Source organism: Suillus clintonianus, assembly GCF_016758775.1.
Source record: "Suillus clintonianus strain FC179 chromosome Unknown DEU56scaffold_182, whole genome shotgun sequence".
NCBI lineage: Eukaryota > Fungi > Basidiomycota > Agaricomycetes > Boletales > Suillaceae > Suillus > Suillus clintonianus.
Window position 1 is genome coordinate 18,973 of NW_024539406.1, and position 21,794 is coordinate 40,766.

The window sequence follows — 21,794 nt, forward strand, 5'->3', positions numbered from 1 at the left end:
AGCGATGTTATCGAGAGGGTCTGAAGATCTGAAGTCTTTGAAGTGTCTTTGATGTGTCTCTGTCTTTGAAGTCTGTCTTTGAAGTGTCTCTGGAGTCAATCGTTCCAGTTCATCCGACCGACGTTTGTCGTCCCAACAACATCACCGTCCAATCTGAAAATACCGTTCACACCGACAATCATATCACCGCCAAGTACCTCAACCGTGGTGCTGATGTCGTGGTCTCAGATGGCCAGTTCACTATTTTGCCTACTGTCAAGCCTTATGAGTTCCAAACAACCCGCAAGGTTGGCAAGACTGGGTATGTCATCTATCAGTTTCGAATTGTACTACCATCTGACATGGACGCGCGACGGACTTATGATGATTGGTTTAGGTGGCAACAATGGTTCCACTCTCTGCGCGACCATCATCGCAAACAGGCACCGGATGTCCTGGCACACCAAGGAGGGAACCAGCAGCCCAACTACATTGGCTCTGTCCTCCGTGCATCCACTGTTCGCATTGGCACTGAGCCGGGCACAGGTAAGGAAGTCCACGTCCCATCTCTGACGTGCTTCTCATGGTACACCCTAATGTCCTTGTTCTCAACGAATGACGCATTGGAGCTGGGTGGCTCGACATCGATCTGGACAGTCTCCACCACCTTAGATTCGACTTCGGGTTCTGTAGGCTCTGGATCGACTGCTGTAGGCGCTTCTAGTTCGACAGTGGCAGGTTCCGGTTCTGCTACTGCTACGAGATCCATCTCAATGGCAACGGCGGGCTCAGGATCAGGGACGGTGACCGGTTCCGAGTCAGCTGCAATGGAGTCGTGTGCGGTAACGGCGAGTTCAACAGGGGTCTCAGGTTCTGCATTTGCAGTGATGGCTTGCAAGCAGGTATGAACCAAGATTACCCGTGGACCCAGTCAGGACCACCATGTGATTGCCTCGACTCAGACTGCGTCCATCAACAAGAGTGGCGGATGCATCTCTGACAGAGTCCCCCAACCCGACTGAATCATTGCCCTCGATCTCAGCCTGGACATCGACTGAACTTGGACTGTTCTCATGCCGTACTGCATGGACGACGCTTCTCGCGAGTTGGCGAATCGAAGGACTTAAAAGTACGATATTTTGGTCAACTGGTGGTGCTGATGCCCGGATATCGCAATCTGGTGGCGACCTGAAGGAGGAGATGATTCGTTTCCTGACGAATGTTGCAGAGCGACTAAAGAGATGAAGTCAGTAGAGCACGAGTCTTTATTGACCATTAAATCACCTGTCGAAGCCCTGAGTAAAAATTGAGAGGCTAACACACTGGGCAGCATGCATGCAAGGATCCAAGAGAATCCAAGAGGATCTGTGAGGGATCCAAGCATGAAGCAAACCCGCAGTGAAACTCCTGAGCCCATAAGATGGCAAATGAAAATAGTGTGTTGATGCCACGTCTGATTTGAAAGTGCTAAAAAAAAGAAAGATGGGTCCGTATCACCCGCTTCCCAGCCATTTGAACCAAGGAAAGTCTGCGCCCACTAGTCAAGTGACAACAAGAATCCCCCCTTTGGCACCGGGAAACTGGCAGTGACCACCGTGTGTTAAGATGCGATATACGTAGATCGTATAGATAGTGCGCAATGTTTTAATAAAATAAGTCTGGATTCTGATTTTGCGTGTGATCAGTCAGGAACGGGTGGTGCAATGAGTCCCATCAATTCAGATATCACCGTCGAGCTATTAATACTACGTAGAACTCAGACGATTACTTAATCCGATCGGTGTGGCTGAATCTCGTCAGCTTGCTCATGTATTCTCAACACCGTGACCAAGGAAAAAAGAGGTGAGCATGCCAGTAAATCAACACATTGCGCTTACATAATAATCTGACCTGGGACTGCACACCCCGTTGCTCCTCAAGATGAGACTTGCACTTGTCGGGCAGATAGGAAGTTCACCAAGTACTCATGACATTTTGAAATTGATAGCTAATGTCCCGTTCTTTAGGCTTGTCACCGTTAACTCCCAACCCGTACCTGACGAAACCGGACTTCGGCAGCCCTATTCGAACAACGAGTTTTGGACCAGATTGAACTACAAACTAAAGGGTGGCTGTGCTCCTTTCATCTCGACCAGCTGTCCTCAATCAGACTTGTATAGAATGCATCGGCTTTTCTGTCTGCATCGTTTTCAGCGGTCTGTATTGTTTCCACTATGATATACATTGGATTTTCCATGTATGTTAAATGAGTGATACGTATCAGTGATAAATGCCAACCTACGATGAGAGAAGCACCTTGAGGTTCGCAGGACGCTCCGAGACTCCCATGTCCCTTACAACCTTGGCATGCCACTTTCGTTGATGACTGACTAGTACTGACTAGTACTGACTGACCAACCACTTATTTGCCCCAGGCTTCTCCGCTTACGCTAGTCGGTCATCTTTTGGCTTTAGCGATTGCTGCAATCATACCATGGAATATGATACACCAAGGCCTCGCCCACTTCTCCCTCTCACCTGAACTTCATCCACGGTCCCCATACCCATACCACCGTCTTCTCCTACCACCGTCTTCTCCTACCACTCGTTTCGCCCAACATCCAGCTCATCCTCAATCCCCGTCTTTTTTCTTCATCGCACTGTCATGGCTTAGAAGGCCGATATATAAGACTTGAAAGTCACTCCATATCATCTTCGTGTTTGTTTCGTGATCCTGATTCCACACGCTCTATCTACAGTTATCGGCAGAAAAAATCTTAAAGTTCCCTCCAGGCTCATGCATCTACATATCCATCAATGTCGACTCAACGAGATGTTGGAAATCACTCATCAGAGTCTTATCACTGGACGAACATGTAGTGTGTGGCGATGCTGTGACCATGTAAAGTCTATGGAGGCTTTCGTCCCATTCGAGAATTGATCTTCGGTTTACAGATCATTACATCCATCACCTGCATTATCAGTGGAGATCAGGATCGTCCTATGAGGTCGGTCGAATACTAGGCAATGGGAAAGTTATCGGAAAACTCCAAACATCGTGGGATGAGCTGCTCGATCATGGAGATGTGCCTTTCAGTGAGTGGTTTGCTTCATATTCATGCACATCTGCTAACATCTCATAGAACTATCCTTCCCATGCATTCGTGGTGTCCACCCTTCCCTCACGCTAAAGGCTATTGTTGTGCTTGCGACGACAATCAAAGTGAGTGATGTCAGCTTCTGTGCTATTGGCTTTTGCTTACAGAACGCCTAATGTAGTCCATCGTAGACTACGAGATTGCTCGAGACATGGATGCGGGCCACGCACGATTTGCCACATACATGGCAAGCAAGACGGTCTCTCACCTGAACGATGCTGTAGAGCATTTTCAGGTGGTCATGGACCAGTGTCCGGTCGGCGATCCTGACCACGCAGCGGCTCTTACCATGAAATCCGCAATCTTGAAGGTTTCTCGCGATTCCTACTCCCGCCGTCATACACAGACTTGCAAGTGGCAGCACTCCAGGGGGCAGTCATCATCCTCATTTCCAGTAAGAAATTTTGCAGTGTCATCGTTGTCCCGACATCAGGAGGGCCCCATCACGTTCGCTTCCCGCACATCACTCTTGCGGACCTGGAGAAGCCCAAGAATGACTTCACTAGGGCGATACAGCAAGCATCTATGATGGGCCCAAAGGAGTCGAGGACAGATCTAATAGTATTTTTGTGCATAGTATGGGGCGAGATCATGCTACCCATCGTCAACGTACTCCAGGGTGATCTCAAATTACAGTACCGTTCTCGAATGTGGCTGTGTCTAAATGCAGCTTTCACATCTATTCCTCTCCACGCAGCCCACCCCTTTCGAACGAACCCAGATGGGCGTGGGCAGGAACTATATCTGGAGGACATCTACATCTGTTCTTACACGCCGACACTTTCTGCTCTGATCAGAGCCAGGTAGATGATGAAGACATGTGTCTCTCAGTCCTTCGCAGCGATCGGACAAAGTCAACCAGGTGCCAGGCAAGGCAAGGCAAGGCGCTCTTGAATATTAACAGCGAGCTTGAGCTTGTCTGTAAGCTCGTCCCCTCGACGGCCAACCCCATCACTCTCCCTGGCGACGACGCCACGCGAGCAGGTGCACTCGAAGCTTTGCAACGCAACACATGGATGCACCTCGCTTGTCATGGAAAGCAGGACCGCGAGCTGCCTTACAACTCACGTTTCGCCATGAGAGACAAACCCCTCACGCTACTTTGACATCATGGAGAACGACACTCCGCACGCCGAGTTCACATTCTTATCGACTTGCCATACCGCCATCGGTGATGAGAAGACACCCGACAAAGCCATCCACCTCGCAGTTGGACTCTAATTTTCTGGGTTCAAGAGCGTCATGGGCACACTGTGGGCGGCCGATGACGCTGTTGCAAAACACAATGTCGACGCTTTCTATGAGAAGATGTTTGAGAATTTGGAGGATGGTAGTGTCATGGACGATGTATGAAGGCGGCCCGGGCATTCAACCATGCTATGTGCTCTGTGAAAAAGAAGGTGCCGCTCTTTCACTCAATACTCGAGTATTTATAGAATTTTGTTATTCATGTATTGTGCCAGAGGCAGCGTAACTAGCATGGAGAGTTTACTGTGTGAGAGAGGGTCTGATGGGGTGGCTACCATGAATTAATGCATTGTGAGTCTTGAAAACCGTGGCCTAATGCATCATTTAAACTTGTAATTACATTCATTAATGCACAACGTCTATCTTCTAACTACACTGTTTAATGCATTATCCCCCCTCGAAGTTCCATTGGCACTTCAAACACTGCATTAAACTTGCCATGAAAAGAGAGCTGTAAACAAAAACTCCAAGGCTGCATAAATTGAAGCTGGGTTGTCACGGGAGCAACAGTCGAGAAAATGGCAGATCCCGCTCATAGGGGGTGCAGGCGTAGGGGGCGCAGGAGTAGGGGGCGCGGGAGTAGTGGGCGCAGGAGTAGTGGGCACAGGCGCAGTGGGCGCAGGCGCAGGCGTAGTCGGCGCAGGAGCAGTGGGCACAGGGGAAGGAGGGGCTGCTGTTGACGGTATGTAGAAAGTGGGTGGCACCGCAGGTTTGAGGGCATCATGTTTGGGAAGAACTCCCTGGTGGGTGATACAGACCTTTACCACAATTTGGGTTAGCACGGTTTAGTTAGTACATATTCAAAACCAAAGGCTCACCATAGACTTTTCTGATATACGGCTTTGCCATTCCTCCCAAGGGAGAGGATCCAAAGCGGCATCCAATTGCACTGCCACCTCGGACGGCGGGTGTGTCACCCATATGGTGTAGGGAAGGTTTCCTGCATGCTGTTGTACCAACGTCTGCAAATGTTCTTTATCTGCCAATGGAACTTGCAGAGCTAGATTCGCTCCCTCATTGTTTTCAAAGGTCAAGGTAAATGAGGACATATGGGAGGTAATTAATGGGGAAGTGATACTAAATGAGCTGGATAGCACACAATTGATTGCGTATAAAAGCCCTACCTCTCGGGCAAAGCTGAGGTCTGTGTAATGGCCTGATTGTACTTACACGTAAGTAGACGGATACTTTGGTGCCGGGTACTTCGGAAACTATAATTTTGACAGTGAAGGATTCAGAAGGGATCTAGAAATCATCGGACAGAGTTACTGCAGGCCCTCAACTCAGAATGAAAGCAAGATGCAACGGTGATGATAATGACATTTTAGCGAAGTACTAAAGGCTAGTCCGATTCTCCGAACGTCAGAGTTGAACGTCCAATCATGGCCCTTGTAAGGCTTGAAGTGGTTTCTGCCGTCGCAGTCGGCACCAGCATCATAGAAGTCAATCTGAGCATGAGGCCGAGGACATTATGCTGTGTTGTAGAGTAGGTTACAAGACTTAACAATTTTTTTTAATAGAAGCGGCTCAGCATAATCAGATCAGAGGGCGAGAAGTTATTTCTCGGAAAGTTCCTACACAAATGTTATACTACGTATAGGGCCTCGACACGTCCGTGACACACGAATAATATCTCCAGACACAGAGTAGTGACTCCGCCTGTCCGCCTTTTGCCCATGATTGGGTTCTCTGAGTCATACCATTGCTTTTCTTGGTGGTTAACTGTGCCTTTATGGTTTCTGCTGGTGCAGTAACATCGGCGCTTCCCGACATGTTATCGGATGTTCCATCACTCGATGGCAAGCAACAAAGAAGTCATTCTGAGGTGAGTGGCACTCAACAAAATTTTAAGCTTACGTAGTTGCAAGCATCCTTCAAATCTCAAAATTCAAATCCGGATCTTTAGACTCGACGATCTGGATATCGATAGAGGCAGAGTTTAACTTACTACCGAGTCACCTATTTCAGACTCACGCATTATAACATTTACTACGTAATACTGATGTTTACGGAGAAATAAAATCGGCCAACTAAATGGCTTATGATACCCTGGGTTCAACCGCACGCTATCCCACCCACAGCAGCAAGCTTTGGTTTCACCATCCAATCTTGAAAGCTCCCCGAATTCAGATAATTCATATCATTACTTCAATGATGTCGTCGCCCCCCAACCTAGGTGCTACCGCTCCAAAAGTTCAAGAAGCCGGGGAAGAATTCCTATCCCTTATGTGAGTTGGTTTGTATAACAAGTAAACGGGACGGGATTCATATTTTTGCTAAGATGCGAAGGCATTCGGAGTGTGGGTCAGTGGTTCATCCCTTCCCGCATAAGCCATTACGAATTCTTTCCAAATGCTGATATCCACCGCCTCAAAATTTGCGGAAGTAAGACCACTACTCGTTTACTATATTGTCAATGATGCTCACTTAACTATTGTGACTGTAGAAATCTGCGGGATCACACGATGGAAGAACAAATCTTATTATATGAAACTCGAGTTCATTCCCCATTCCAAGCAGAGTCTCCAGCAGAAAGAACTGGATAATTACGCTCTAATCCGGAGCACTTGTCTCGGTGTGCCTAAGGTGTTTGACCATGGACGTTGTAGGGATTGGTCGTACCTGGTCCTAGAAGATGTGGGCCCTGATCTCAGCACTCTTCGATCAGGACAGCTGTCAATTAAAACTGCGGCGAAGATTATTTGGGGCATGGTAACAGCTACTTTAACTCACTATTATATCTACTCATCTATTATATGAGTAGGTCTTGCGCCTTAAGGAAATTCACAACTCAGGCCACATCCATGGTGATGTCAAGCCTGACAATTTCTGTTATTCAGAATCAAGAATCTATGGAGTATGCGCAATTGATTTCGAGCAGCTTCAGCCTTACCCAACTCCTGGGGGAGCTACAGTATGTACCCCGTACTGGGCAACTCCCCGCGCGCTTCGCGGAGACAGTGAGTCACTCCTTATGGTCCTTACACCTCCCTAAGTTAAATCCAACAGGGTTGTCACGAAGAGACGATCTCGAGTCTCTCGCTTACATCATGGTTTATTTTGTATCAGGTTCATTACCCTGGAGCGACTGCTCTGAGTCTGTAACCCAACAGATGGGCGTCAAAGAAGGGATGTTAACAGCTGCGCTTTGTGGCAGTCTGCCCCACTCATGCCAAGTTTTTGCCCAGCACTGTGTAGCCCTTAGCCTTGAAGATGAGCCAGATTACGCATTATTGGGGAGGTGCATGGAGCTGCTGTGGATGTCCGCATTATAGATCGGTAACGGTACAATCTTCCATCCCCGACTCGTGGATTTTCACCTCCCGTTTTATTTGCATGATATATGTACATGATACGTGGTTACTCGACACACTTTCAGTCATAGAAATACACTTGAACAATGTTACATGCAATTTCTCTTTTGCTTGTCGTTTCGGATCATTTTGCTGCTCATTCCTCCCATTTTTTCTTATCATGATTCCGATATCCCCGGAGATACCCGAGCTGCGTAATCAAAGAGCCCACCTTTAATTACATAATTTCCACTACTGCCTGATAATCTTAGGCTGAACCGGTTCTGGTTCTGCTATGGGATTACCCAGGCCGAACGCCTTAGTTTATTCCCTCTATCCTTACATCATACTAGTACTCATGTCGAGTGCATCAATCACTTCAAATTGTAGCCAAAGACTATTACAAGAGGGCAACACGGATGGCGCCCATGATCAGAGTGCTCGCTTTCACGATCACCCTCCCCCACAAAATGATACCCTACTACTGCTCGCTGAGTAAGTTGCGATTTCTTCCACTCTTGGTGCCCTATGCGACAGGAATACATTGGGGAGAAAATTTCTGCACCGTTGACGATGCAGCTGCCAATGTCACCGGGAATGTGAACGCTTCTGCCCCAAATCTTTTGCACCCTCCTTACACGATCAACAGGCGTGTACTTACAATAATTCACCTGGGGGGGCCTTAGCTGCGTAAGTTCTACATAGTCACAATGTGAAGCATGTTCATATTGTCCCAGCGAGGCCCAAATCGAAGTGCAGGAGGACCAGCCAAGTCCAAGTGAAATATAAGCGGCCGACCAAGCCAGATGACCACGCCTGGCAGTGCTATTCCACAGAGTGAATGTCATGAAGCATTGGACGATCTCAAGGACTCAACAATTGCCTCGAAGTGTGGCAAGGACAACCGCTCTCGTTTCTGGGGTCTATTCAAAAAGAGTCTCCGAGGAACACAACAACGAGGTTCTTGAGTGATACAGCAGCAGCATAGACATCGTGCGAGTCTTCGTGAGTTTCAGATCCTTGCCTTTGCCTTGCGTTGTGATTGATGTTCCCTCAGTTTGGTCTATTCTCAATACTTTACTCGCGACTAAATTTGCAAGGTTCCCCAAAGCGTTTCAAGTTTGTACGCTTCCCAGATCTGAACAGATTGCACCAGAACTCCAATTCAGGGCTAGGGAAGTGTCACAGAATGGAAATGAGGGCCGCAGCAGCTTGTAGCGAGAGGATGAGTGGATTGGTATATTTATCTTATGACGTGTAAGCATCATAGTTTCGAATCGTGATTCATTTTATGAGACATACCATGGAAGATGGACATACTAAGATGAGATCTCAAGAAGTAAGTGTGTCTATTAGTACATGTGACTACGATCTCATTGCGCTTGCACAACATAAACTGGCTCAGTTCGATGATTACAGAAAGAATCGGGGCATACCTCGTTCTGCTATGACATATGCCACAGCTTGTAAGATCGACGCTAGGGGGTGTGGTGAAGCAAGAAGAAGCAATAAATTCACATTGAGTGTGACTGCCAACATGGAGCGGAATGACCAACAAGTCGGCGACTCTGATATAGGATCTCGAGACTTGGGACCTTCTCCCGAAGATGCTCGGCTTGTAGCTTGTACTGCACGGCGAGTCCCGCATCCTTCTCCTCGCATTGCGGGGCTGCGATTACTTTTGCATTGAGTTCAGGTGAAATATCAGCCAATGAAACAAACACGATGTCAACGATGTGGAGGTTCAAAGCACCTTTGCCACTTGCACTAGTAATGTTTTGGTCAGCGGTCGTGATCCGATTGATCATTAATCTGTCTTACTGCAACATTTTATGCAAGCCAGGATTTGTGGCAAAAGAGTCAAAGGTATTCACCTCTCACTCACCCACGAAGTGATTCGTCAATTCTGCACCAGGGCGAGTCAGTGGCCACAAACTGGGTCAGTATTCCGCGATGCACCGAAGGTTACTCCGCTGTATAGATGTTCCTGGACATTCGTTCCAACACCAGGGAGGTCAAGTTTCACCTTGAATCCCGCCCGTTCAAGAACAGCAGGATCACCGATACCAGACATCTCGAGTATCTAGGTTGAAATTTATTCGGTATTGAGGCAGCTGACGCATAGAGTTTTCACACCTGCGGAGACATGATAGCACTGACGGAATTCTCAGCTGCAGTGACTATCAAATAGTAAAGAGCTTACCCAGATGTCAGGCACACTTCACCAGCGACATCTGCCGTGTAGGTATTGTCACTTTTGACAAATTTGACACCAGTAGCGGTGATTATTCCGTTGAGATTCGTTGTAACAATCTCAGTTACCTAGGCTTCGACGAGGACCTTTAAATTGGTATGCCCTGCGACCGGTTGATAATACATCTGAGTTATTGGAATAACTCAGTATAAACTGAGATGATAACCTTAGGGCGCACACATTAGTGGCGTAAGATCGACGATGGGTTGATGGGTCCAAAGTGGACAGAGAAGGAGATGTTCGGCAGGGCTGAGTGAAAATTAGGTGGAGGAAGTCGTGATTGGATAAAGCGAGTTTACCGCCCCTGAGAACTAGATGCAAAACTCCTTCAGAACATATGACAAGGTCATGACAAAGTACTTATTGAGTCTTGGATGGTCGGGACATTGTGGACCTCCATTGCCTGGCCAGCGATGTTAGATGAAATGCGATATTTTTAGGTTCCAATCGGTACCTTCTGAAATCTTCCTCGAGGCTTGAGATGACTGGCGGAAAGGACGTGACGGCAGCGCCTGTGATAAGATGAGCAACAGTCATTAAAGTTTTGTATCATACGTCAAAATATCTGGTGTTATGGTTCGGCTTCACGAACCTGGGAGGTGATTAATTGATTAGTTAGTCAACGTCACCCAACAATATGGCTGACCTCTCCGATTTCTTGGAATATGTTTGGAATTTTTCCCAAGTCCATCCATCGTTGACAAGCGCACCCCATGCTGTTGGTGTGCTAAGGAGGTGTCGATGTAGGTAAATGAATTTCACCTTCAATGTGCTTGAGCGCCGGCTTTTTCCAGAGCAGATTGTTGATCGCGGAACTGCCTCCAAATCCCTTTCCCCTATAAACAAGAGTCGTCGGTCGGAGCAGCAAAGACTATTCAGAGCCAAGTAAAACTGACCTTGGCTGGCCATGTGAATATTCTGTCTTTGGCGTGATGTTGTGTTTCCTTCGCGCTGTTCAATTGCAATTACAAGCCTACAGTCGGATATACTAACAGTTTTAATTTTAACTTTTAAAGCTCCAGTCGTATGAGGGCTTGCCCATGTACAACCCATGTTAACGTTGTTGAGGCCTAGGCACCAATAGACTTCATACCAGCGATAATTCACGGGCATTCTGACAGACTGACAGAGAGTGTCGTCATCGAGATGAGCACCGCCTGCCTCCCAGACAAGCACTGACTCGGACGTTGATGGGTTTTCTGACAGACGTGTCGCTAAAACGAGACCGGTGTTCTAGGAGCCGTCAGTCAGTTCTCAAGTTGAGAGCAACATATGCTCCTTCTTACTCCACCACCTGTAAGTATGGTGAGTTACTCCATGGCACGTTCAGACTTTAAGCTTTAATATTTAATACTGAGTGCACCAATGATGATGTAGTCAAAGACTTGTCTTTTAACTTCAGCTTCATCGACAGAGGCCAACATTGTTCGATTAGTAAGGAAAATTAAGACTTAAACTCGTTCTTAGAGAGACACGGGCGCTGAGAGGAATGCCAGGACCGTGACTGGCTCGAGTGGAGTCTGTTTCGCTCGGGAAATTGGCGGCCTACCCAAGAAGAATTTTTCACATGTCGTCCGTTGGCGTCCGATCCCATCATGTTGGGTTTTCACTGGGCATCAGTTATCTGATGCGTGATTCTCGCAGGCGGACAATAGAATCAAGACTGTCGTTCCTTCTATCAAAGGCTAAATTGTAGTGGCGGTGACGTGACACTGGCGCTACTGGGGTTATATAACGCGAGCGTAACGGTATATCTGAATCAAGCAAGGCCAATGCCAGTGATGTCGCCTCGATGTCGCCTATACGTAGTATAAACCGAACGGAATATGCCGAGAATTTGCAGGGAAAATAGGTCACCAAGAGGCTCCGGCGCATTTGTGTCTGACAAAACCTTCCCTTACTAATGTAATCGGGGAATTATGTACTGATAGTAGGAACTTTCCGAGAATTAACTTCTCGCCCTCCGATCCTATCATGCTGGCTTCTATCAAATCATTCAAGTCTTGTAACCATTACTCTACAATACACAACACAATGCCCTCGGCCTCGTGCTCCAATTGGCTTCTGCAATGCTTGTGCCGACTGCGACAGCAGAAACCACTTCAAGCCTTCAAGCCCTTCAAGCTTCCAGAGACGACGATCGACGCTGGTGTTCGGATCTTAGGCTGCGGACTGATCGATCGATCAGTCCTCAGCTTCGCCCAAGAAATAGGAGGGTTGCAATTCTTATAAGCACTCAATGCGTGCGCCATATAGTTTGTCTAATCCTCATATCCTTCCCGAGATGGCACTTGTTGAAACAAACACCTTCGTGCTCACATTTCAGACCTCGGTACACAAACCGATGGGTCTTACTTTGAGGATTCCTCTCGCCAACGTCCAATTGTTGGGAGGTGTTATTCTCGAAAATGCCGGTGATCTTAATTTTGCTGTATGGCTGAAAGAGAATGACAACTTCCTCTTCCTTGGCCAGTCTACCCCGGGTACAACCCTTCCATGGCCAAGCTGGGAGCTTAACATTTCCTCCAATTCTGCTGTAAGCCTCTGGTTGTTAATACATAATCAGCGTGCTAACACAATTTATAAAAAGATTTTTGTGACCAGTGGCTGTCGGGCTCCAAAGGGCCCTACAGCGGCCTCACCAGCCCCACCCGCTCCCGCTCCCACAAACCCTACCGCAACCACCCCCACCAACCCTACCACCAACCCCCCCCCATCAACCCTACCGCGAACCCTCCCACCAACCCTCAAACACCCTTTCCAGTACCTAACGATGTTTCCGCACTGCTGACTGATTTTCAGTCTCTACACATCGCAGAGGCCCCACCCACCACTATCCCTGAACTGGCGACCGGTATCGACAGATTTCTAGCATCGTGCTCTGACGAGCATCTCGCGCTTGTCAAGACCGCGCTGAAAGAGTTGGGCGCGCCAAAGGTGACCAATGTAACAACTAGGTGTCTCCTCATAATAATGGGACTCTTATTACACTGGGGCCCATGGTGCGAGAAGGATGCAGATATTTCCAAGAAGGAAAAAAAGGTTCTAATGACTCAAGTAAGTATGTCTCCGATTCCTCATAAACAGCTTGCTAACTTCAACTTAACTTGTAGTTTTGCATTGAGATAACTCGCATCGGGCAAGAAAAATTTGGATTAACTCCTAACTTTCTCAAGAAAGGTTTTCTTGATCCGTTTACCGCAGAGGTCACAGACACGCGTTTATCCTTAATATCGCACCAACTGGGTACCATCATGGATTCCAGTAGCCCCATGGGAACCGGGCTAACGTCCGGTAACCTTGCAGCGGTTTTCGGCGGGTTACCTGAGGTCCTTAAAACCCTGGAGGACTACAAAAAATAGCTGCTTCTCCCTCATTATGTCATATCGCTGTTCATGTAGTTTTATAAGGGTTGGTAGTGACATGTCCATTAATATGATGCCCATGGCTCGGAATTTCAATGCGACTTCTGCAACTTTAGTGACACGTCCAGCATCAATTCAATTACTGGAGCGGGAAAATAGGATTAAAGAGGATGCTGATAGGTTTCTCAAAGCGCCTCTGAACGTATGTACCATTTCATTCATGTCGACTGATTTACAGTGTGTTCCGCAGTAGAACATGCTTTTGCAAGTGGAATCATATCTCGAGATGTCACGGGCGAAATTGAATGTTTGACAAGGAATATCGAACTTGGTACGTGCGTTCAGTTTTGAATGGCTGGCTGTATGCTGACCTCGTTCAACGGCCCAGTTCAGGAGCCTCAGTGTGCTGCTTTGAAATTGTAGCTGTTAATTTTCTGACGTCCCTTGTATAATATATTATATAAATATGGGATTTATTTCTCACGTTTTGTTTCCTGTTCTGCTCCTCTTCTTTTTTTCTTTCCTTTTTTCTTCTCCTGTACCTGTCTTAATTAACTAGGTTCTTGAGTATTCTAATTGCTCGATGATGATCCGATCTGATCAGTAAACCGGTGCCAGACATGACTAGAATCTAATAATATATTGCAGCTTCTTTAAATTTGGGTCAGGAGTTTACATTGAGCTTAGCCTGAGCTTGAACCGTCCGAGTCACAATATTAATGTTGTTGATCGGTGTCCAGAGTCACTAGTACTGATCCCCAAAGTTCGGAAAATTGGTCATGGCAAGGGGTAACGGATAATCGATAATCGATAATCCCCCCTTGCCATGACGCAGCTGCCGCAGGTGCAGTCCCAGGTCAGATTATTATGTAAGCACAATGTGTTGATTTACTGGCATGCTCACCTCTTTTTTCCTTGGTCACGGTGGTCACTGCCAGTTTCCTGGTGCCAAAGGGGGGATTCTTGTTGTCACTTGACTAGTGGGCGCAGACTTTCCTTGGTTCAAATGGCTGGGAAGCGGGTGATACGGACCCATCTTTCTTTTTTTTAGCACTTTCAAATCAGACGTGGCATCAGCACGCTATTTTCATTTGCCATCTTATGGGCTCAGGAGTTTCACTGCGGGTTTGCTTCATGCTTGGATCCCTCACAGATCCTCTTGGATTCTCTTGGATCCTTGCATGCATGCTGCCCAATGTGTTAGCCTCTCAATTTTTACTCAGGGCTTCGACAGGTGATTTAATGGTCAATAAAGACTCGTGCTCTACTGACTTCATCTCTTTGGTCGCTCTGCAACATTCGTCAGGAAACGAATCATCTCCTCCTTCAGGTCGCCACCAGATTGCGATATCCGGGCATCAGCACCACCAGTTGACCAAAATATCGTACTTTTAAGTCCTTCGATTCGCCAACTCGCGAGAAGCGTCGTCCATGCAGTACGGCATGAGAACAGTCCAAGTTCAGTCGATGTCCAGGCTGAGATCGAGGGCAATGATTCAGTCGGGTTGGGGGACTCTGTCAGAGATGCATCCGCCACTCTTGTTGATGGACGCAGTCTGAGTCGAGGCAATCACGTGGTGGTCCTGACTGGGTCCACGGGTAATCTTGGTTCATACCTGCTTGCATCTTTGCTGCAGCGCGAGGATGTGTCAGTGGTTTTGGATGTCACCCTCCTCCAGTTAGAAAAACTGCTGTACATAGAAGCCGATCCCCCTGGTGCTGACCTGAATTTGGATACGAAGTTGTATCAGAAGGTTTGTCTCGCTTCCAGTCTGACTCTGTAAAATAGTCTCCTAATAAAACATAACTCAGATTCACGTCTGTCAAACTCGTCGCCGAGCGTCCTGATCCTACCCTTGCTGTTGTCTGTGGTGCCGTCACGAAGGCTCATCTAGCTGCTGAAGCCTGCATCAGTGAGTATAAACGCATCCTTGATAAGGGTCAGGTTCCTGCTCGTGATCTCCTCAAGACCGTATTCGGTGCTGACTTCATTTATGAGAACACGCAGTGCAACTTTACTTGCGCACGCTCCTCAAAGAATATGTGGACACTTTTCTTGAACAGTGGTCGGATTATGGTTGGTGCTCGTCCGCTGGCTGATGGTGGATTGCTCGTCATGCTCGATGGTCGGAATCATTCTGTATATTGGAGAGAGGAAGTAGGCGCGCTGCGTCTCATGGTCGACACCAAGACGTGTTTAATTGAGCAGGAGAATGACCCCACGCAACTCAGCAGCCCGAGCCCTGGCAAGCTTGTCAGGTTCCTTATCGATAGCGGCGACCACATCAACGCTGGCGAGACCTATGCAGAAATCGAGGTAAGTCTTTTATCGTAATAGACACGATGTTTCAGCGCCTGACCTAGCTACCTCTAGGTCATGAAGATATATATGCCACTGGTAGCTGCTGAGGACGGCGTAGTCCAGTTTGTCAAGCAACCTGGTGTCAGCCTTGAGCCTGGTGACATTCTTGGCATCCTCACCCTCGATGAGCCAGCCCGCGTCGAGCATGCTAAACCCTTCGAAGGCCTCCTCCCTCCTATGGGTCTCCCTGGCATCATTGGCAACAAGACCTATCAGCATTTCGATGAGTACACCAAACGACATTCTTGAGGGTAATGACAACCAGGTGATCATGGCCTCGACCTTCAAGGACCTCATCGAGATGCTGCAGCTCTTGAATCCAAGTAAGGTCCTGTATTTTTTTCGTGTTTAATTGCTCACCGAGAACCTTCAGATCGTCCACCTCTGTTTCTCTTAAGGTTCGCGAGGTTCTCATTCTCGGGCAGATGACGTCGTACGAAGAGCGTCTAATTCAAATGGAGGCCATCTTGAAAGTGTCGGTCTCTTCGAGCGTTTACGGCGAATCTGACACTACGAACAGGCAAAATAATAAATTTAATGTTGCGACTCTCGCTAACAACATATTTAGGGCTCCATCTTCTGAAATTTTGAGAGAGTTGAGCGACTCGCATTATACCGTATATGATGTCCTTCTGTGATGAAAAGAACGGTCCATCTCATTCCGGGACTAGCGGACCTTCAAACGAGATTACTACTTGTCCGATCATAGTCTTGTTCCTTGCTTTCGTTCTTGTCTGTTCTACCACCGCAGTCTTCTAATCAATTGTTTAACTCATTCAGTTCTGTCGAGCTCTCGCTAGCGCCCCGCCAACAGACTAAGGGTGTTGTTGACATTAGAACGAAAGCAAATCTATAACATTAAAGACTTTCGCGAACCAACCCCTATCATGTCGTCTACGACCAACTCACTTGACACTGATCAAAACATGTCTCCTCCGAACGGTAATGGTACTGGGGCTGTTTTACAACAACTCCTAGCGCAGCTGGTCCAAGGACAACAAACTTTTGAGCAGGCCATGATCCAGGCCTTAGCACGACCACAAGCACAAGCTGCGCAACAGCCCACTATGCCGAAGGCCTCAGTCGCCGAGCCAGACGACTATGATGGCCGACACGAAACCTTCGATACGTTCATGAGTCAGCTTTATTTATATTTTGCTGGCAAACCCACCGTTTACGCCAACGACCAATTGAAAATCATCACGGCGCTGTCCTATATGAAAAAGGGTTTTGCCAGTACATGGGCTACCAATATTACGAAGCAACTGAGGGAACGTACAGTCACGTTCAACGATTGGGAAGAGTTTGAGGCCAAGGTGAAAGAGATGTTTGATGATCCTAACAAGAAGCGGGTCGCACAGGTAAAACTCCATGCGTTGAAGAAGAACGTCAAGCAATCAGCCGATGAATACTTCGCGGAGTTCGAGCAGCTCGCAGCCCTTGCCGGCTTCAATGATGAAGCATTATTAGACATCCTCCATCAGAACCTCGACAAACCCACCTTCGATGCTATCGTAGCTGCACCTCAAGTCGAACGAACTCTTGAAGGATGGAAGGAGTACGCGAAGAAATATGATAGGAATAAGAGGGCTAATGAGAGGAGTGACGTGGGTGAAATGGGAGCGAGTGGAAGGCGATTTGGTGAAGGACGAGCAGGTCCGGGATGGGTTAGACCTGGGAACATGTCAGGAGGACGAGGCTATCCGAACATGGGGGCACCGGGGACAACTGGCACGAACACGGGCACGGGGGGTCAAACGGGGCACAATGTTGGGGCTGGACGCACCTTTCCTGGACATGGCGAACCAATGGATTTAGATCGGGCTCGTGGACACACAGGACCGATTAAATGCTATAATTGCGGAGAAGTGGGACATGTTTCCCGCAACTGCACCAAGCCGAGGGGATGGCAGACTGCGAGGGCTATGTTTGAAGGGTTAGCTGACGAGCAGAAGAAAGAAGTTGCGGAGATATTTGGGATAGGAACTGGGAATGGACAGAAAATCGGAGATGCGGGTTTTCAGATTCACCGGGAGTAGTGGGTGCTACCTCGCCGGTGGAGTGTACGATAAGCAGCGATTCTACCAATGAAAAGTCTCGTGATTGCAACTTACCAGCACCCGAAGGAGAGATATATAGAAAGAAAATGAAAGAAAAATATCAACGAAAAAGGAGACAAAAAGGAGAAAAGGAAGAGAAACGAGAGAGACGAAACAAAAGGAGGAAGAAGAAAGAAAGAAAAGGGGGTCCCTTCTATGGGTTCAAGAGAAGTTAATGGGCGAAGAAGAAATAGCGCTGAAAATATTACAACGCTGGGCAAATCGTCAATGATCTTCGGAGATTCATTTGGAGTTACTTTCTCAGCTTCGAAAAATGAATAAAGAGATGCAGAAAGAGGTTTTGAAAGAGTTGAAACGTCCACGCACCTGGGTTCGCAAGATTAACCACAATGCAGTCATCACTCCAATCCTTATCAGTACCTTGGACGACCGACGAATCTTTGATATCCAAGCACTCCTCGACAGCGGTGCCACTGGATGCTATATTGATGAGGGTTTCGCGCGGGCCAAAGGACTTAATCTCGAATCACTCCCTTGCCCAATTCCAGTATACAATGCTGATGGTTCGCATAACGGGGGAGGTCCTATCCGAGCAGTTGCAAAATTACGCCTTCAAATTGACGACCATGTCGAGGTCTTCAACTTTGCCGTCACCAACACTGGGAAAACAGACATTATCATCGGATATGATTGGCTCCGCAAGCACAACCCATCCGTTGACTGGCGTTCGGGTCACCTTACCTTTAATCGTTGTCCGATGACATGTTACCAACACCCTTACGACCAACATGATTCAGAACCGGAAGAAAATAATAGTAAAAGGCAGACGAGAGAAGAGAGGATTGGTCTTGAAGAAGGGGATCGTATTTTCGTACTGAAGATGGAGCCGGAGATTGCAGACAATCTGTACTGGAGAAACGTATGTGAACGCATGGAAATACGGCAGGTTGAAACCCGACCACGGAAACAAGCGGAGGGGGCACTTGAATGGGGAGAGAAGATGTCCTTGGAGGAATTACTCCCGAAATATCTCGATGATTTTCTTCCGATCTTCGAGAAGGCATCCTTTGATCGTTTACCCGAACGTCGCCAATGGGATCACGCAATCGAACTCAAACCTGGGGCCGAATCCTTCAATAGCAAGATTTATCCATTGAGTTTAGCGGAGCAAGCTGAACTTGATAAATTCATTGAAGAACATTTACGTACCGGACGAATCCGACCATCAAAATCTCCTATTGCTTCTCCCTTTTTCTTCGTCAAGAAAAAGGATGGAACTTTACGTCCAGTCCAGGATTATCGTAAACTGAACACGGCCACGATCAGAAATCGGTACCCTCTCCCTTTAATCTCCGAGGTCGTGCATAAGCTTCGCAATGCACACTATTTCACCAAGTTGGACGTTCAATAGGGCTACAACAACATTCGCATCAGAGAAGGAGATGAATGGAAGGCAGCATTTACGACGAACCGTGGCCTCTACGAACCGCTCGTAATGTTCTTTGGTCTTACCAACTCACCCGCCACCTTTCAGACAATGATGAACGATCTGTTCCGTGAGCTTATTAGCAGCGGGGTCGTAATTGTATACATGGATGATATTCTCATCTTCACGGAATCTCTCGAACAACATCGTCAAGTCACGCGTCAAGTCCTTCAAATCTTACGGGACAATCATCTATTTTTGAAAGCAGAGAAGTGTGCATTTGAGCGGACAGAAGTCGAGTATTTGGGCCTCGTCATTCGACATGGTGAAGTTTCCATGGACCCTGCGAAGGTACGAGGAGTACAGGAATGGCCTCGTCCTACTATGAAACGGGAGCTCCAACAATTTCTCGGTTTTGTGAATTATTATCGTCGGTTTATCCGTGGCTTTGCGCAGATCGCACATCCTCTCCATCGACTGACGGGTAACGAACTGTGGCATTGGGGAGTAGAGGAAGAAAGAGCTTTCCAGGGTTTGAAGGGAGCAATTACTACAGCACCGGTGCTTATGATGCCCAATGACGACGCACCTTTTTGAATCGAAGCGGACAGCTCTGATTATGCTACTGGAGCTGTCTTATCTCAATTTCACGACGACGACAAGTGGCACCCGATTGCCTTCTCATCCCGCGCACTTTCAGACGTCGAGCGCAATTACGATATTCACGATAAAGAACTTCTCGCTGTTATGCGTTCCCTTGATGAATGGCGTCATTATTTGATGGGAGCACGACACACCTTCGAAATCTTAACAGATCACAAAAACCTCGAATATTTCACGTCCGCCAAAAAGCTCAATCGCCGCCAAGCACGTTGGGCTCTAGAACTCGCTGAATACGACTTCAACCTCATCCACAAACCTGGGAAATCTCACGGAAAGCCGGACGCTCTCTCGAGGCGAGCAGATCATGGGAAGGGGGAGGAGGATAACGAGGACCGTGTTTTGTTGAAAGAGGAGTGGTTTAAAACCATTGAAACGGAGGTCGAAACAGAAGGAGACGAGGTTTTGTCAAAGATCCGAGCATCGAAGAGGATTGAGAAGTTCGTAAAGGAGGCAATACGAAGAGGCGAAAAGGACTGGAAGGTCGAAGGGGGACTGAACTTGTGGAAGAATCGTGTTTACGTTCCAAACGACCGATCCCTCAGAGATCAAATCATTCATGACCACCACGACCCTCCCGTGTCTGGTCATCCCGGACGGTTCAAAACTGCGGAACTCATCTTGCGAACATACTGGTGGCCGCGAATCCATGCAGATGTAACACGCTATGTGAGTGGTTGTGAGAAGTGTCAGCGTACTAAGACTTTTCCTACCAAGCCGTTCGGACTGCTTTCACCTAACCCAATCCCAGAGCATAACTGGCAGTTCGTGTCAGTGGATCTCATCACCCAACTCCCTATGAGTAAAGGGAATGATGCCATTCTTGTCGTTGTGGACCGTTTGTCGAAAATGATACGACTTGCGCCGACTAACGGAGAGCTTTCGTCTGAAGGATTGGCGCGATTGTATCGAGACCGGGTATGGCAGGACTTTGGGATTCCCGAACGGGTTATCAGCGACCGGGGATCTCAGTTTGCCTCCAACTTCATGCGCGATCTTAATCGACTTCTAGGAATCCAAACCAATCTGTCGACTGCATATCATCCGCAGACAGACGGTCAAACAGAACGAATCAACCAAGAAGTTGAGCAATACCTTCGCTTATTCACTAATTATCGTCAGGATGACTGGGCGGAGTGGTTACCTCTCGCCCAGTTTAACTACAATGATAAAGTCCAGTCCTCCACCGGTTATTCTCCTTTTTTCCTCAATTTTGGCCGCCATCCTCGCAAAGGTATCGAGCCTCGGACGGGTGTCAAAGCAGAGTCCGCAAACGTTTTCGCCTCACGTATGAGCAAACTTGCCGAAGAAGCGACTATAGCATTGAAACGAGCAGCAGAGAGTATGAAACATATGATACTACGATGAACATCCTCAGGACGCTCCAGAATATCAACCGGGAGATTTAGTTTATCTAGAGGCAACTCACTTAAAATCCAGTCGGCCGTCGAAGAAGCTTGACGATCGTCGTTTCGGGCCCTTCAAAGTCCTTCAAAAGATCGGTGAACGTGCTTATAAGCTCAGTCTTCCTCGTACATGGAAACGAATCCACCCTACCTTCCATACAGTCCTTCTCCGTCCTTATGTGCCGCCCAAATCCTCGTTACAACAACAACCTCCACCACCCCCGCCGATAGAACTTGGAGGAACACCGGAATTCTTAGTTGAAGAAGTGTTGGATAGTCGGGAACGACGTGGTAAGAAAGAGTTTTTGGTGAAGTGGAAGGGTCAGCCGCGAGAAGAAAATACGTGGGAGCCAGAGAAAAACCTGAAGAACGAGTATGGGATGAATGAAGCCTTCCAAACGTTTCTAAGGCGCGAGAACAAACGTCAACCGATCAAGATTCGTATACCGCGCCAAGAAGATTGGATATATTCAGTGCCGGAAATCCAGGGAGTTTATGATTGGAGGCTGAGAGGCTTTAGGAGAGTTCGATGAAGGCATCGACCTTGAAGGGGGGGTAATGTGATGAAAAAAAGAACGGTCCGTCTCATTCCGGGACTAGCGGA

The 21,794-nt window shown here is 47.7% G+C and overlaps 8 protein-coding genes across 8 annotated transcripts; 6 read left to right on the forward strand and 2 right to left on the reverse strand.

Annotated features, from left to right (window-relative positions):
• Window positions 1-80: 80 nt before the first annotated feature.
• On the forward strand, window positions 81-302 carry DEU56DRAFT_688188 (uncharacterized protein; the record flags this gene model as incomplete). The annotated part of the gene is made up of 1 exon (XM_041347053.1): window positions 81-302. A coding segment is annotated over one exon (222 nt), but the record flags the coding sequence as incomplete, so codon positions are not given.
• Window positions 303-2,760: 2,458 nt separating this feature from the next.
• DEU56DRAFT_934973 (uncharacterized protein) lies at window positions 2,761-4,222 on the forward strand (the record flags this gene model as incomplete). Its single annotated transcript, XM_041358780.1, has 6 exons — window positions 2,761-2,837; window positions 2,867-3,054; window positions 3,102-3,181; window positions 3,238-3,426; window positions 3,486-3,919; window positions 3,979-4,222. The coding sequence occupies exons 1-6, from the start codon at window positions 2,776-2,778 to the stop codon at window positions 4,220-4,222; spliced, it is 1,197 nt and encodes a 398-aa protein (XP_041201203.1). The 5' UTR covers window positions 2,761-2,775.
• Window positions 4,223-4,792: 570 nt separating this feature from the next.
• DEU56DRAFT_919796 (uncharacterized protein) lies at window positions 4,793-5,413 on the reverse strand (the record flags this gene model as incomplete). Its single annotated transcript, XM_041358334.1, has 2 exons — window positions 4,793-5,122; window positions 5,183-5,413. 2 exons carry the CDS (start codon window positions 5,411-5,413, stop codon window positions 4,793-4,795), a joined length of 561 nt encoding a protein of 186 aa, XP_041201204.1.
• Window positions 5,414-6,518: 1,105 nt separating this feature from the next.
• On the forward strand, window positions 6,519-7,639 carry DEU56DRAFT_762013 (kinase-like domain-containing protein; the record flags this gene model as incomplete). Its single annotated transcript, XM_041350617.1, has 5 exons — window positions 6,519-6,592; window positions 6,646-6,749; window positions 6,811-7,076; window positions 7,129-7,324; window positions 7,434-7,639. The coding sequence occupies 5 exons, from the start codon at window positions 6,519-6,521 to the stop codon at window positions 7,637-7,639; spliced, it is 846 nt and encodes a 281-aa protein (XP_041201205.1).
• Window positions 7,640-8,744: 1,105 nt separating this feature from the next.
• DEU56DRAFT_762014 (uncharacterized protein) lies at window positions 8,745-11,508 on the reverse strand (the record flags this gene model as incomplete). The annotated part of the gene is made up of 16 exons (XM_041350618.1): window positions 8,745-8,795; window positions 8,960-8,976; window positions 9,094-9,135; window positions 9,210-9,335; window positions 9,543-9,563; window positions 9,617-9,740; window positions 9,794-9,812; window positions 9,861-9,979; window positions 10,092-10,222; window positions 10,272-10,314; window positions 10,366-10,423; window positions 10,558-10,627; window positions 10,674-10,747; window positions 10,808-10,862; window positions 11,039-11,144; window positions 11,461-11,508. 16 exons carry the CDS (start codon window positions 11,506-11,508, stop codon window positions 8,745-8,747), a joined length of 1,104 nt encoding a protein of 367 aa, XP_041201206.1.
• A 437-nt stretch (window positions 11,509-11,945) lies between these two features.
• On the forward strand, window positions 11,946-13,273 carry DEU56DRAFT_762015 (uncharacterized protein; the record flags this gene model as incomplete). Its single annotated transcript, XM_041350619.1, has 4 exons — window positions 11,946-12,127; window positions 12,168-12,447; window positions 12,516-12,968; window positions 13,025-13,273. The coding sequence occupies 4 exons, from the start codon at window positions 11,946-11,948 to the stop codon at window positions 13,271-13,273; spliced, it is 1,164 nt and encodes a 387-aa protein (XP_041201207.1).
• Window positions 13,274-15,317: 2,044 nt separating this feature from the next.
• On the forward strand, window positions 15,318-15,990 carry DEU56DRAFT_874365 (acetyl CoA carboxylase; the record flags this gene model as incomplete). The annotated part of the gene is made up of 3 exons (XM_041355950.1): window positions 15,318-15,593; window positions 15,651-15,776; window positions 15,802-15,990. 3 exons carry the CDS (start codon window positions 15,318-15,320, stop codon window positions 15,988-15,990), a joined length of 591 nt encoding a protein of 196 aa, XP_041201208.1.
• A 19-nt stretch (window positions 15,991-16,009) lies between these two features.
• Window positions 16,010-16,276, forward strand: DEU56DRAFT_749298 (uncharacterized protein; the record flags this gene model as incomplete). Its single annotated transcript, XM_041349428.1, has 1 exon — window positions 16,010-16,276. A coding segment is annotated over one exon (267 nt), but the record flags the coding sequence as incomplete, so codon positions are not given.
• Between the last annotated feature and the right edge of the window lie 5,518 nt (window positions 16,277-21,794).